This window comes from Eschrichtius robustus, chromosome 7 (assembly GCF_028021215.1).
Source record: "Eschrichtius robustus isolate mEscRob2 chromosome 7, mEscRob2.pri, whole genome shotgun sequence".
In the NCBI taxonomy this organism is placed as follows: Eukaryota; Metazoa; Chordata; class Mammalia; order Artiodactyla; family Eschrichtiidae; genus Eschrichtius; species Eschrichtius robustus.
The window spans coordinates 113,452,457-113,468,331 of NC_090830.1; the positions used below are offsets into that span (position 1 = coordinate 113,452,457).

The 15,875-nt window shown below is 36.1% G+C and overlaps 1 protein-coding gene across 2 annotated transcripts in view; it reads right to left on the minus strand.

The window, feature by feature from the left end:
- The window catches only part of NT5C2 (5'-nucleotidase, cytosolic II), a 106,337-nt gene that overhangs the window by 53,127 nt on the left and 37,335 nt on the right, over positions 1–15,875 (minus strand). The window contains exon 1 of one of the 2 annotated variants that reach the window (XM_068548485.1): positions 2,597–2,683. The exons of the other annotated variant lie outside the window; for it this stretch is intronic. Coding sequence (XP_068404586.1) covers positions 2,597–2,610 — 14 coding nt within the window. The 5' untranslated portion in view covers positions 2,611–2,683. Of the gene's footprint in view, positions 1–2,596; positions 2,684–15,875 lie in introns of those variants that run through there. 2 annotated transcript variants of the gene reach the window in all.

Here is a 15,875-nt window from a genome sequence, read left to right on the forward strand (position 1 = left end):
GGATATACCACAATTTGTTTACCCATTCAGTTAATGCATATTTTGAGTTGTTCCCAGTTTTTGGCTATTGTAAATAATGATGCTATGAACACTCATGTACAAATCTGTGTGGGTATACGCTTTCATTTCTCTTGGAGTAAATACCTAGAAGTGGACTCATTAGCTCATTAGTAAGTATATGTTTAACTTTAAAAGACATTGCCAAAATGTTTTTTTATTTTGCATTCTCATGCAAAATGCGTGTGAATTCCAGTTGCTCCACTGTCAGTGTTTTTAATTTTAGTCATTCTAGTGGGTCTGCAGTGATATATCACTGTAGTTTTAATTTGTATTTCCCTAATGACTAATAATGTAGAGCATCTTTTCAAGTGCTTATTGGCCATGTCTTTTTGTGTGAAGAACCATTTATAAACTGGGTTGTTTGCCTCATTATCATGTTATAAGAATTCTTCATATATCTTGGATAAAATAAGTCCTCTATCAGATACATATGTATTGAGAATATTTTCCCCCAGTCTATGGCTTGCCCTTTCATTTTCCTAACATTGTCTTTCAAAAAGCAGAGGGTTTTAAAAAAATTTTGATAAAGCTCAATTGATCAATTTTGTCTTCCATGTTTTTATTTTTTTATGTATTTTTTCTGAGAAGTCTTTACCTAATTCACAAACATTTTCACCTACACTTTACTTTTAACTTTTATATTTAGGTCTATGATCCTTTTTGTGTTATTTTTTATATATGGTTGAGGCAAAGGTTGAGGTTCATTTTTTTCTATATGAATGGTTAGTTGTTTCAGCACATCTGTTACAAAGACTAACCTTTTGCCATTGAATTACCATAGCCTCATTACTGAAAATCAATTGACTATATATGTGTGGGTCTACAAATTCCCTATTAGGTTTCATGATCTATATATATTTATCCTTACACTAATACCACACTATCTTGATTACCATAGGTTTACATAAGGCTCAAGTATAATTTTTGATGATTTAACTCTACTAACAATCCTTTCCCATTACTATTAGGGAAATATTTTATAGATATCAAAATATCACACATACCAAAATTCTGAATATAAGAATTCTTTTCATCCCAAAGTAGAAGATTTATCCATTTATTTCTAAAGGTAGCAAAGGAAAATAAAAGCTAACTCGTTTCATATATATGATCCATGCATTTCAAATGCACTTGTTCATTACCTATTCAGGCAGTACAAGAACTGCCCCATGGGCCCCTGGAAATAAATCTAAAAGAATATCTCAGGCCTTATGGTGTCCTCTGACTTATACAGAGCCCTTTCTAACTAACCAATTCTAGCATATGCTTTACCATAGGGGAGAAAGTAGTACTAATTTTGACTGCATCTAGAAATATAGTTCTTCTTAAATCTATAAACCAGCTTTATAAACAACCCCTTGTACAAGCCTGACAAATATTACCAGCATCCATGATAATATTTATCATAAAAATTGTTTAACAAAAACTGCAAATTTGTAGCCAGTACTGGAAGGAAAGAAAACATACAAACCTGAAGAGGCAGTCCTCTCATAATTTTCACATTTAAAGAAACCTTAAAATTCTAGTGATGTCATGAGAGGTCTAAAAATAATACAGAATTATTTATACCCATGGCTGTTCTCTTTAACCAATAATGAGGTTTTAAAATAGCAGTAAAATGGGCCAATTTTATTCTGCTCATAATCAATACATGATTAGATTAAAATAAATTCTAAACACGAGGCTCTGAAACTATCTCAAAATTTCTATTAGAAAAAAGAAATAGAAAAAAATTAAGAGCTTCAAGAAAATAAAAATTTAAATTGCACTGTATTTTTAAAGATTTATTTTTGAGGGAATCTATGTCCTATGTGATCAAAGGGAATGTCTCTCTAAAATTAACCAGGTCTAGTTATGCTTGAAGGCTAGAAATGAGATAATTAACAGTAGGCAGCTATTAACTGACATGTCACCTATTATAGTGGTCACAAAAAGAATATCAATAATAATTCACTCTGAAACATAAGAGAAAATAATATAAAGACAATAAAAAAACCTAACACAGAACTATTTTATATTGCAAAATAAAGAGGAATAGGGGATTCCACTTGAAATTATTGTTTGTCTACACTGCCCAGAAAGAAAACAAAATCACTGGCTGCTTTTCAATCTTTCACACCATTTTCTAAAGGTACAAAATTATTTTAAAATGCATTTGAATTTTTAAACTTCATTGATTTCTATGTAAAATTCTTTGGTAAGATACTACTGCTTGCTTCCAATCTTCATAAACACTTTCTACTGAAAAACAAAATGAGTTTACCACAGGGTAAACAGGGTGCTTATATCTCACTAAATTTCTATTAAGATCATCCATCCTCAGTGCAGTCTTTCAAAATAGCAACAGTAACTTTGCAGCAGATTACATGTGAAACACTAACAATGTAAACTTTCCGCTGAATTTCTTTCAATCTCTCACCCCCCATCTCCACTCTCAGACTGGTAGCACTGCTTATTAATCTCCCAATTCACTCAGATGACTAGAACATCTCTTCACTGAGAAAAATGAGAAGAAAAGAATAATAAACTCACTTACCCTTCCTTAGACATTCTCAAAGATCTACTTCCTCTGGAAGAGAATACAGGATCAACAAACAAGCTTCACTGATCTCCAGAGAACTGTAGCTCATTTGTTAAAGCACAGAGAACTCAGGCCCTGAGAGGCCCAACAAATTTGGGCATGATGCCGAACCCTAACCAGGCAATATCTCAGAGACCAATATCCTCAGCTTTAAATACTTGAAAACCAAAGAATAATAGGAAAAAATTGGAGAGCAGGAAAAATAACTAATGGTCTGAACTGTGTAAGACTGGCCAGTTTAGGAAGGAGACAATCCAAATGGTAAGTTCCCGTAAGAGACAGGAATCGTTACTGGCAAACACACAGAAAAAGCAAATTTACCCCCTAATGAGGCCCGCCAACAGTACGCAAACAATGTGAGTTTCACAGAAGGGAGCAGTCCTACTCAGTCCAAATCATTTAGTTTACTCTGGGAGAAAAAAACAAACAAACAAACAAAAAACCAACATAATACATAATACTATGTTTTAATTATCAGTTTAGTTATTTCCTCCCCTTAGAAAATGAACAATGTGAACTACAAGAGAAGGAAGTATTTATGTGCCGATCATATTACAGGAGGAACCTAAAGTATTTCCACACTGTGGTCTTTTTTCTGATCATTAACTGCTTTTAAGGAAAACATCTGTGTTCACATATATTTTACCCAAACGTCTGAAAATTTCAGCCCATGTGAAAAGAAATTTACAGATCTTTGGCATGTGGGGGATATACCCAGAACATTCTAAAAGTTAATTTCAAATCTTAGAGCAAGCTGAAGTTCGAAAGAAAAACATCTGCAACATTCCTGCCTCCTGACCAATATAATGCATAGGGATTATGCAACAGGGGAAGAAATAAACAAGTGTGCTAAAGTCTAAGAACACTGATATGGCAAATAAATCCATCTATTGATGATTCAAATTAAAAATAAAATATATATACCTTAAAGAAATACTAGTTGAATTTAAATTTTAACTTTAAAAAACTTTATCTTTAAATAGTATCTAAATATCTTACCATAAAGGTTTCTATTAGTTACTAAAATGTTTAAATAGTCACCAAGTAACTAAAAGCACTACTAAATACTATAAATTCAAACTAAAATTATTTTCAGTGTATTTAGAAAAACAGCATGGTGTAATGGAAACAGAACGAGCACGGGAGCAACTAGGTTTGAATTCAGCTTTCTGGCTGAATAAGTTAATTAATCTAAGCCTGAGATTTTTCATCTATAGAAGACAGATAACATCTGGTAGGGTTGTTGTCTGTCATTGGTAAGCACTCAAAGAACTACTGTAACTTGGGGGGCTGGGGTACAGGGAAAGCAACTCGACTGTCAAGCATTATCTCACCAAAATATCTCTTGAGAAATACATTTTAAAAATCCAATTCTCAAATTATACACGAATAAGGACTTTCACTATCCTCAAACCAAATTCCATAAATACAAGAATACAAACTGAATATGGAAAAATGATCTAATCCCTGAGAGTGCCAACTTCCCATGGCTTCCCTGTATTTCCAGCTTGTGGCATCACAGCTCAGTGTGGTGGAAATAAATGTAATTACTATTTTAAGACTTTACTACTTGTAAAGAGAAAGGAAAACAAAAATCTCACTTGAACGGAAGGTATGCACACTTATATGAGCTTCCTGTGCAAAAGAGACTGCACTGTCTAGCTATTTCAAACTCATATATTTAAGAAATATTTACTAAATATCTACATGCCAGTGCCTGGTACCAGTAATACAGAAACAAACATGACAGTCCTTGATTTTAAGGGGTTCCAAGTCTAATGGAGGAGACCCACTCAAAATCTGTGAAAAAGTCGTGTGTAATTGTAGTATTAGAGATATGCACAACAGAGAGGTGCATCTATATTCTCCCGACTCAGTCTTACTGAAAGACAGGATGCCCAAGTTGTTGTTGTTAAACTGACACTGTGCTAAGCACTTTATATATTTATTATCTCATTTAATCTTCAAATAACTCTATGACGTAGAAATTATTCCAATTTCACAGATGACAAAACAAAGTTTACAGCAGTTAAATACTGTGATTCTAAAGAAATTAAACGAAATAATCCAAAATGTTAACCCAAGGCCCAGGTTCCTAACCACCACACTAAAAAGATTAGCAGGTGTTAATCAGACTAAGAGGAAAAGAGAGGTGGAGAACATTCCAACAGAAGGGAAACTATGAATGAAAAGCAGAGTGACACAGACATTATGATGTGTGGAAAAAACCTAGATTTAATTCAGAGTTGATGGAATACAGAGTTTGAGGAAGGGAGCTGCTCAAGATGAAAGTGCAAAGGAAAGGATCAGTCCTCACAGGGCCTTAAATGCTATATTAATGGGCTTAGAATTTATCCCATAGCATGCTGGATGTGATGCCACTAAAGGTCTTAAGCAGGGTGATAAACATGATTAACAAAGCAGATCTGAAGAGGACAAGGCTAAAGGCAGGGAGACCTAATGGGGGTTACTTTTGTAAACCACAACAGTGATGACCAGAGCCTGTACTAGCACCATCAGGAATGAAAAGAACAGGCCAGAATCTAGAAAGATTAGGAGGCTGTATTAAAGTGCACACGTGTGCATGTGTGTTTAAATGTATTGAAAGGGGACTAGAAGAATGATCTCCAAACTACTGACAGTGTTCATCTATGACAAAGAGGGCTGGGGGGTGAAAGGGTAGATGAAGGGGAATGTTCATATTTTACTCTATATATTTCTGTATTCCTGAATATTGCACAATAAGAATTTATTTGTGTATTACCTAAATAATTTCAAACACTTTAAAAAAATAATTAAGAGATTAAAATTTGGGATTGATGATTGTATTACTCTCCATTTCTTGGATCTATGGTAGTTACATTCAGAGATGGTTTGACTTCCTAATGGGAATAGTAACAATTACAATTGTCTTTAAAAAAGCTTTGAAAAGGAAGTGGTTGGATACAGAGCCAGGAAACTTCAGGTGTTTTTGATTCTTAAACCAAGTTCATTAAGATTTAAATGTTTAATATATAACTGGAAATATAAAAAGTAACAGCATATTTGAAAAAAGATTCCAAAATGAAATTCTGAAGAAACTAAAAAATAATAAAAACTAAAATTAAAAATGTGATGAATACAAAAAATCTACAAACAATAAATGCTGGAGAGGGTGTGGAGAAAAGGGAACCCTCTTGCACTGTTGGTGGGAATGTAAATTGATACAGCCACTATGGAGAACAGTATGGAGGTTCCTTAAAAAACTAAAAATAGAACTACCATATGACCCAGCAATCCCACTACTGGGCACTACTGGGCATATACCCTGAGAAAACCATAATTCAAAAAGAGTCAGGTACCACAATGTTCATTGCAGCACTATTTACAATAGCCAGGACACGGAAGCAACCTAAGTGTCCATGGACAGATGAATGGATAAAGAAGATGTGGCACATATATACAATGGAATATTACTCCACCATAAAAAGAAACGAAATTGAGTTATTTTTAGTGAGGTAGATGGACCTAGAGTCTGTCATACAAAGTGAAGTAAGTCAGAAAGAGAAAAACAAATACCGTATGCTAACACATATATATGGAATCTAAAAACAAAAAAGTGGTTCTGAAGAACCTAGGGGCAGGACAGGAATAAAGACGCAGACATAGAGAATGGACTTGAGGATACAGGGAGGGGGAAGGGTAAGCTGGGAAGAAGTGAGAAAGTGGCAATGACATATATACAGTACCAAATGTAAAACAGATAGCTAGGGGCCTCCCTCGTGGCGCAGTGGTTAAGAATCTGCTTGCCAATGCAGGGGACACAGGTTCGAGCCCTGGTCCAGGAAGATCCCACATGCTGCGGAGCAACTAAGCCCATGCACCACAACTACTGAGCCTCTGCACCTAGAGCCTGTGCTCCCAACAAGAGAAGCCACCACAATGAGAAGCCTGCGCACTGCAACGAAGAGTAACCCCCGCTTGCGGCAACTAGAGAAAGCCCGCGCACAGCAATGAAGACCCAACGCAGCCAAAAATAAAAATAAATTAAATTAAATAAATTTAAAAAATAAAAATAAAAAAAATAAAAATAAAAATAAAAAATAAAACAGATAGCTAGTGGGAAGCAGCTGCATAGCACAGAGAGATCAGCTCGGTGCGTTGTGACCACCTAGAGGGGTGGGATAGGGAGGGTGGGAGGGAGACGCAAGAGGGAGGGGATATGGGGATACATGTATACGTATAGCTGATTCACTTTGTTATACAGCAGAAACTAACACAACAATGTAAAGCAATTATACTCCAATAAAGATGTTAAAAAAAACAGTGATGAACAGATTCAGGTCAGACCCAACCAAAAAGAGAATTAGTGAACTGGAAGGTAGCTCAGGAAAAACCTTCCAGAATGTAACATGGAGAGAAAAAAGGATGGAAAATATGAAAGAAAGGATATGAGAAGAGAGGAACACAGTGCCAAAGTCTAACATATGCTTATTAGAGTTCAGAAGGAGAGGAGAAAGAGAATGGAGCAAGGACAACACATGAAAAGATAATGACTGAGAATTTATAAACCAATTAAACACAAGCATAGAATCAAAAACTCCAATGACTCCCAAGCATGATAAATAAAAAGAAATCCAAAGTTTATTACCTACCAATTTTGGGAGGAATATTAGTGAGAGTGACATTTCTGATAGGCCTTTTGCATACTTTTGACTTTTGAGAGCATATTACTATTATATATAATAATATAGTTGACCCTTGAAAAAGGAGGGTGTTGGGGCACCAAACCCCACAGAGTTGAAAATCCACATATAACTCTGCAGTCAGCCCTCTATTTCCTTGGTTCTGCAAACGAGGAATAGAAAGGGACCTCAAACTAGGGATAGAAAAGAACTTCCTCACCTGGAAACAACCTAAATGCCCATCAACAGATGAATGGATAAAGAAGATGTAGTACGTATATACAATGGAATATTACTCAGCCATAAAACGGTACGAAATTGGGTCATTTGTAGAGATGTGGATGGACCTAGAGACTGTCATACAGAGTGAAGTTAAGTCAGAAAGAGAAAAATATCATATATTAATGCATATATGTGGAACCTGAAAAAATTGGTATAGACCATCTTATTTACAAAGCAGAAACAGAGAACAAACATATGGATACCAAGGGGGGAGAGGGGGTGGGATGAACTGGGAGATTGGGATTGACATATACACACCATTGATACTATGTATAAAATAGATAACTAATGAGAACCTACTGTATAGCACAGGGAACTCTACTCAGCACTCTGTGGTGACCTAAATGGGAAGGAAATCCAAAAAAGGGGGGATATGTGTATATGTATAGCTGACTCACTTTGCTGTACAGTAGAAACTAACACAACATTGTAAAGCAACTATACTCCAATAAAAATTTTAAAAAGTAAAGAACTTCCTCAACCTGATAAAGGGCAGCTATGAAAACCCTGCAGCTACCATCAAACTTAATCATTAAAGACTGCAACCTTGGGCTTCCCTGGTGGCGCAGCGGTTAAGAATCTGCCTGCCGGTGCAGGGGACACGGGTTCGAGCCCTGGTCCGGGAAGGTCCCACGCGCCGCGGAGCAACTAAGCCCGTGCGCCACAACTACTGAGCCTGCGCTCCAGAGCCTGCGCTCCAGAGCCCGTGCTCTGCAACAAGAGAAGCCACCGCAGTGAAGAGTAGCCCCCGCTCTCTGCAACTAGAGAAAGCCCGCCTGCAGCAATGAAGACCCAACGCAGCCAAAAATAAATAAAAATAAAATAAAAATTAAAAAAAAAAAGACTGCAACCTTGGGACTTCCCTGGTGGCACAGTGGTTAAGAATCCGCCTGCCAATGCAGGGGACACAGATTCAATCCCTGGTTCGGGAAGATCCCACATGCCGCGGAGCAAATAAGCCCGTGCGCCTCAACTACTGAGCTTGTGCTCTAGAGCCCGTGAGCCACAACTACTGAGCCCACACACCACAACTACTGAGCCCACGTGCCACAACTACTGAGCCTGTGCTCTAGAGCCCGTGAGCCACAACTACTGAGCCTGCGTGTTGCAACTACTGAAGCCTGCGCGCCTAGAGCCCGTGCTCCACAACAAGAGAAGGCACCGCAATGAGAAGCCCGCGCACTGCAACGAAGAGTAGCCCCCACTCGCCGCAACTAGACAAAGACCGCGCGCAGCAACAAAGACACAACGCAGTCAAAAAAAAAAAGACTGCAATCTTTCTTCCTAAGATGAGGCAAAAGAAAAGGATGTCCACTCTCATTAGTTTTATTTAGCACGGTACTGGACATTCTAGCCAAGGCAATCAGGCAAGAAAAGGGGCCTCCAAACTGGAAAAGAAGAAGTAAAACTATCCTTATTTGCAGATGACATGATCTTATATATAGAAATCCCTAATGAATACATACACATACACACACACACACACACACACACACACACACACAATTAGAGCTAATAAACAAATCTGGCAAAGTTGCAGGATATAAGATCAATATGCAAAAACCAGTTGTATTTCCATAAACTAGCAATGTACAATCCAAAAATAAAATTAAGAAAACAATTCCATTTACTATAGCACCAGAAATCATAGACTAATTAGAAATGAACTTAACAAAAGTAGTGTTAAGACTTATATACTGATAACTACAAAAACTGTTGAAAGTGATTAAAGAAGGTCTAAACAAATGTAAAGACATCCCATGTACATCAATCGGAACACTTGATATTGTTGAGATGATGATACTCCTCAAACTGATATACAGAGTCAATGCACTCCCTATCGAAATCCCAGTTGGCTTTTTCACAGAAATTGACAAGCTGATCCTAAAATTCTTATGTATATAGAAGGTCCCCAGAATAGTCAAAACAATTTTGAAAAGGAAGGAAAAACTAACTGGAGGACTCACATCACAATTTCAAAACTTAATACAAAACTGTAGCAATTAAGACTGTGTAGTACTGACATGAGGATAGACAAACAGACCAATGGAATACAATGGGGAGGCCAGAAAGAAACACATATATCTATGGCTAACTGATTTTTGACAAGAGTATCAAGATAATTTAATGTGGAAACAACACTCTTTTTCAGCAGAGTTAAGATAACTGGATATTCACGTGCAAAAGAATGAATTTAAACCCCTATCTTGCACCATATACAAAAATTAACTCAGAACGTATCCAAAACCTAAATATAAAACATGAAACTATAAAACTCTCAAAGGAAAATATAGGTGTAAATCTTTGTGACCGTAGGTTAAGCAATGATTTCTTAAACATGATAACAAAAGCACAAGCAACAAAAACCATAGATAAATTGGACTTCATCAGTATTAAAAAACATTTGTCCTTCAAATGACATTACCAAGAAGGTGAAAAGACAACCCACAGAATGGGAGAAAATGTCTGAAAATCATATACCAGACAAAGGTTTAGTATCTAGAAAACATGAAGAACTTATACAACTCAATAATAAAAAAAAAAAACTCAATTAAGAAATGGGCAAAGGATCTGAAGAGATATTTCTCGAAAGAAGATATACAAATGGCTAATAAGAGCATAAAAAGATGCTCAACATCATTAATCATAAGGGAAATGCACATCAAAATCGCAATGAGATACCACCACACACTAGGATGGGCTATAGTAATTTTTAAAAACCCACTAACAATAGCAAGTGTTATTTTGAAGGGCGTAGAGAAATTGGAAGCCACAAACATTGTTGAAGGGAATGAAAAAGATGCATTTGCACCGGAAAACAGTTTGATAATGCTTCAGTAAGTTAAACTTAAAGTTACCATATGACCCAGCAAATTCTACTGCTAGATATATAATCCCCAACACTGAAAACATGTCCACACAAAATGTATACACAAATGTTTGAAGTAGCATTACTCATACCAGCCAAAATGTGGAAACATTCCAAGCAACAGATGAACAGATAAACAAAATGTGGTATATTCAGACAATGTAATATCATTCAGCCATTAAAGGAATTAAGTATTGGCTCATGCTACAATATGGATGAACCCTGAAAACATTAATTGAAAGAGATAGAAAGAAAAAAAGCCACATATTTTATGATTCAATTTATATGAAATGTCCAGAATAGGTAATTCCATAGAGACAGAAAGTAGATTAGTGGCTGTCAGGGATTGAGGAGAGAAGGGAATGGGGAGTAACTAATAATGAGTGTGGGGTTTCTTTTTGGAGTGATGAAAATGTTCTGGAATTAGATAGTGGTGATGGTTACATAACTCTCGATATACTAAAACCCACTGAATTGTATATTCAATAGTGTTCCTTTTTCTGAGTTATATTTCATTGTGTGGATTTACTGCATTTTATTTATGCATTCACCCATTAAAGGATATTTGGGTTGTCCCTTGTTTGAGGCAATTATAGACTGATATACTATAAACATTATTCATGTACAGTTTTTTTGTGTTAGCATAAAGTTTTCCTTTATCTAGGGCAAGTATCTAGGAGTAAGATCTCTGGGTCATTGGCTAAGGGTCTCTAACTTTATAAGAAATTACCAAACTGTTTAGCAGAGTAGCTGCAGCAATGTATCAGAGCTCCAACTGCTCCACATCCTTGACAGCACTTGGTATCGGCAGTATTTTTTATTTCAGCCACTGTAATAGGCATATACAATGTGGTTTTAATTTGTATTCCCTAATGGCTAGTGATGTTACAAATATGCGTGTATGCCATCCATATATCCTCTGTAGTGACATGTCAGTCTTTTGCCCATTTCTTCATTGGGTTGTTTTCATATTATTGAATTTTAAAAGTTCTTTTTTTTTTTATTCTGAATACAAGTTCTTTATCAGATATGTGATTTACAAGTATTTTCTCAGTCTGTAGCTAAAAACTGAAAAAAGCCCAAAGGTCCATTAACAGAAAATGAATAAACAAACTGTGGTATAATGATACAATGGAATGCCAGATAGTAATAAAAAGAACAAATTACTGATATACACAAAAACATGGATGAATCTCTCAGACATTACACTGAATAAAAGAAGCCATATCCAAAAGAATCCTTGAGGGAGATCCCTGGTGACCGAGTGGTTAGGATTAGGCACTGTCACTGCCATGGCCCAGGTTCAATCCCTGGTCAGGGAACTGAGATCCCTCAGGCTGCGTGACACAGCAAAGCAAAGCAACAGACACACACACACACACACACACACACAAGAATCCTTGAAGGTGAAATACACTATCTAAATATGATTAACATTTCCTCAGCCTGAGTTTCTTACTGCAGGATTTCATTAAATCAAAGACCTGCTATCATTTATTCTTTCTCTTCCTTGATCCCGCCACCACCACTACTTCCTGTTTTATTTTACTCTTAGGTATATTGTTTTGGGAAGAAGCATAGAGGGAACGGTGGCAGAGAAACAAATTGAGCATGTTTTAGGATCCAGCATCTTCTTTTGAACAATAAAGTTTAGAGAATTTGTATTCCATAAAGTAGTATCACTGCTCATCATAAAGCGTACTTGTATCTAGAACAGACAATACCTATGATGTAAGAAAAGGTATGTCACTGACAGAATTTTTTCAATTCATCTTTTTATGTTGAGATAATTGTAGATTCACATGCAGTAGTAAAAAATAATACAGAGAGATTCCCTACACTCTTCACCCAGTTTCCCCCCAGTGGGAACATCTTGCATAAACATAGTACAATATCAAAATATCACAACCAGGAAACTGACATTGACACAATCCACCAACCAGATTTCACCAGTTTTACATGCACTCATTTGTGTGTGTGTAGACTCATGTAATCACCACTCGAGTCAAGATAAAAAACAGTTCCATCACAAGGATTCCTTGTACAACTTTTTATAGCTACACCCACCTCCCACCACCCAAGCCAATCCCTAACCCCTGGCAACCACTACTCTTTTCCCAATCTCCATAATTTTGTCATTTCAGGAATGTTACAGACATGGAATCATACAGTAAGTAACCTTTTGAGATTTGCTTTATTAACTCAGCATAGTTTACTTGAGCTGTACTAAAGTTGTGTGTATCAATAGTTAATTCGCTTTTATTGCTGAAGAGTATTCCATCGATCAAATGTTTTGGGTCAAAATAAATAAAAATTTTAAATCTTATCAATTCCTGAATCCCCATTTGTCATTCCTTAGGAATATGAAACTCTAACCAAAGCATTAGAATGATATACTAACAAAAATATTTAGTACAGTTCTGATACTCTACCTCACTCTTCTTTTTTTTTAAACATTCTTTTTTTAAAAATTTATTTATTTTATTTATTTATTTTTGGCTGCGTTTGGTCTTCATTGCTGCACGCGGGCTTTCTCTAGTTGCGGCGAGCAGGGGCTACTCTTCGCTGCGGTGCACAGGCTTTTCATTACCGTGGCTTCTCTTGTTGCGGAGCACGGGCTCTCGGCACGTGGGCTTCAGTAGTTGTGGCACGTGGGCTCTAGAGCGCAGGCTCAGCAGCCGTGGCACATGGACTCAGCTGCTCCGCAGCCTGTGGGATCTTCCCAGACCAGGGCTCGAACCCGTGTCCCCTGCATTGGCAGGCGGATTCTTAACCACTGCACCACCAGGGAAGCCCCTCACTCTTCTTATTCTGACAAGATGTATGTACATTATTTAAGGATGGCTCCTTGGCATTCCTGAGGACCTATATTTCCATGTGATTTTCAATTTATAATATGGCTACAGAAATGTTAACAATTTATCCATTTGAATATTTGAAACCATACTGAAATGGCAGGTTAATTCGGCTTGATTGATGACACAACTAAAAAGCTGAATGACATTCATGTGCTATCCATAAGTGGTTGACAAAAAAATTAAAATTTATCAACCTGTACTCTTTGCATAAAACCTGATACCTACTATTTTTTTTAAAACATCTTTATTGAAGTATAATTGCTTTACAATGGTGTGTTAGTTTCTGCTTTATAACAAAGTGAATCAGTTATACATATACATATGTTCCCATATCTCTTCCCTCTTGCATCTCCCTCCCTCCCACCCTCCCCATCCCACCCCTCTAGGTGGTCACAAAGCACCGAGCTGATCTCCCTGTGCTATGCGGCTGCTTCCCACTAGCTATCTATTTTACGTTTGGTAGTGTACATATGTCCATGACACTCTCTCACCCTGTCACATCTCACCCCACCCCCTCCCCATATCCTCAAGTCCATTCTCTAGTAGGTCTGTGTCTTTATTCCCGTCTTGCCACTAGGTTCTTCATGGCCTTTTTTTTTTCCCCCTTAGATTCCATATATATGTGTTAGCATACTGCTGATACCTACTTTTAATTTGAGGTTAAAAAAAAACCATAAACATTTCTACTTCTACTAGTGTGCCAAGCTATAGGTACTAAAAAATAATTTTATATATGTATGCAAATTCCTTTTTATTACTTAAACATATATAATAAACTTATCTTGACTGGAGAATTATTATTCAAAAGATTTAAATAAATACTGGTATGAAGGCCAAAATTTCAATTTAAAAAAATAATTTCAGATAAATATATAAAGAACCTTAAAGACAAAGTAACTGCAGTGTCTTTCAAAATAAGGCAAGGGAGGGTGGGATGAATTGGGACATTGGGATTGACATATATACACTACTATGTATAAAATAGATAACTAATGAGAACCTACTGTATAGCACAGGGAACTCTGTGGTGACCTAAATGGGAAGGAAATCCGAAAAAGAGGCGATATACGTATACATATAGCTGATTCACTTTGTTGCTGTACAGTAGAAACTAACACAACATTGTAAAGCAACTATACTCCAATAAAAATTAATTAAAAAAAATAAAAATAAAAAAAATAAGGCAAAAGACTGGATAACCAAAAATTCACAAGCCCAATTACTTACCAAATTTCAGTTCAACATGATAAAAACCACTGATCAATTCATAAGCTGTGTTCATAAAGAAAGAGCAAATTCATATACAAAAATTCTTTCGTACTGTAATCATTGAAACTTTAAAAGGATAAAACCAAATACCTGACTTCAGCATCCTGGACACTGTCAACAGGGAAAGCAGATGAAAATTCTAATTGTTCCATTCCTGGATATGGTAGATACAAACTGTGATCTGTACTCATCACTATCAGATTTTAAACAGGATACTATTTAAGAGCTAAGTGTCTAACCTGCCTCCTTCAAGCGACAGTAACATATGAGCAGCTCAGCCTGTCTCTGACCATACACCAAAACATATTCCAAAGAAGGGTTTGGCCTGATGATTAGCTCCAGCCTAGAAGACTCAACAACCATAATAAGGAAATGGAAGAAGAACAAGTCATACATTCTGAAGGCCAGTTTCTTAATAGTGACATATGACCATTATTTCCATATTGAAACTTAGAAGACCAATATTAAGCAAGAAAAAAAGCTAGAAGTTAGATATTTATTTACTTAATTAAAAATATTTAGCTTCTTCTAAAAGGGAATTCTAAAGTATCACATACAATGTACAGTTATGATAAATGATCATCATAGCCTGCCTAATTTAACCAATGATAAATTACCAACCCCAATAAATGTCTTTAATAAAAAGCCCTGAAATAGAACACTCTACAAATTGACTTAACTAGAAAACTAAAACAAATTTCTTTTAAATGCTTTCTATTTAAAAATTTTAATTAACAAAAGCAAATACTTGCAAGAGTTCAAGAACCTAATTTTTTATATTAAAAGGAAATTCTGCAATATGCTACATCATGGATGAACCTTGAAGACATCATGCTAAGTGAAACAAGCCAGTCACAAAAAGACCAATACTGTATGATTCCATTTATATGAGGTACTTAGGGTGGCCAAAATCATCAAGACAGAAAGATAATGGTGGTTAGTTGCCAAGGGCTGGGGTGAGGGGAGAATGGAAAGTTATTGCTCAGTAGATGTAAGGTTTCAATTTACAAAATGAAAAGAGTTGTGGGGATGGACAGTGGTGATAACTACATAACAATGTGAATGTATTTAATACCACTGAACTGTATACTTAAAAGCAGTTAAGATGGCAAATTTTATGGTATGTGTACTTTATTAAAATTCTATTTTAGTAAAAAATAGGGGGAAAATAGGGGAAAAAATAGAAAAAAGGGGGGGAAGTTTTAAATGACTTAAGAATTCAAACCCTTCAAGATGCTTTTTCTATTCTTTCTATTATTTCAGATTGCACTCTACTATATGAAGAATGTAGG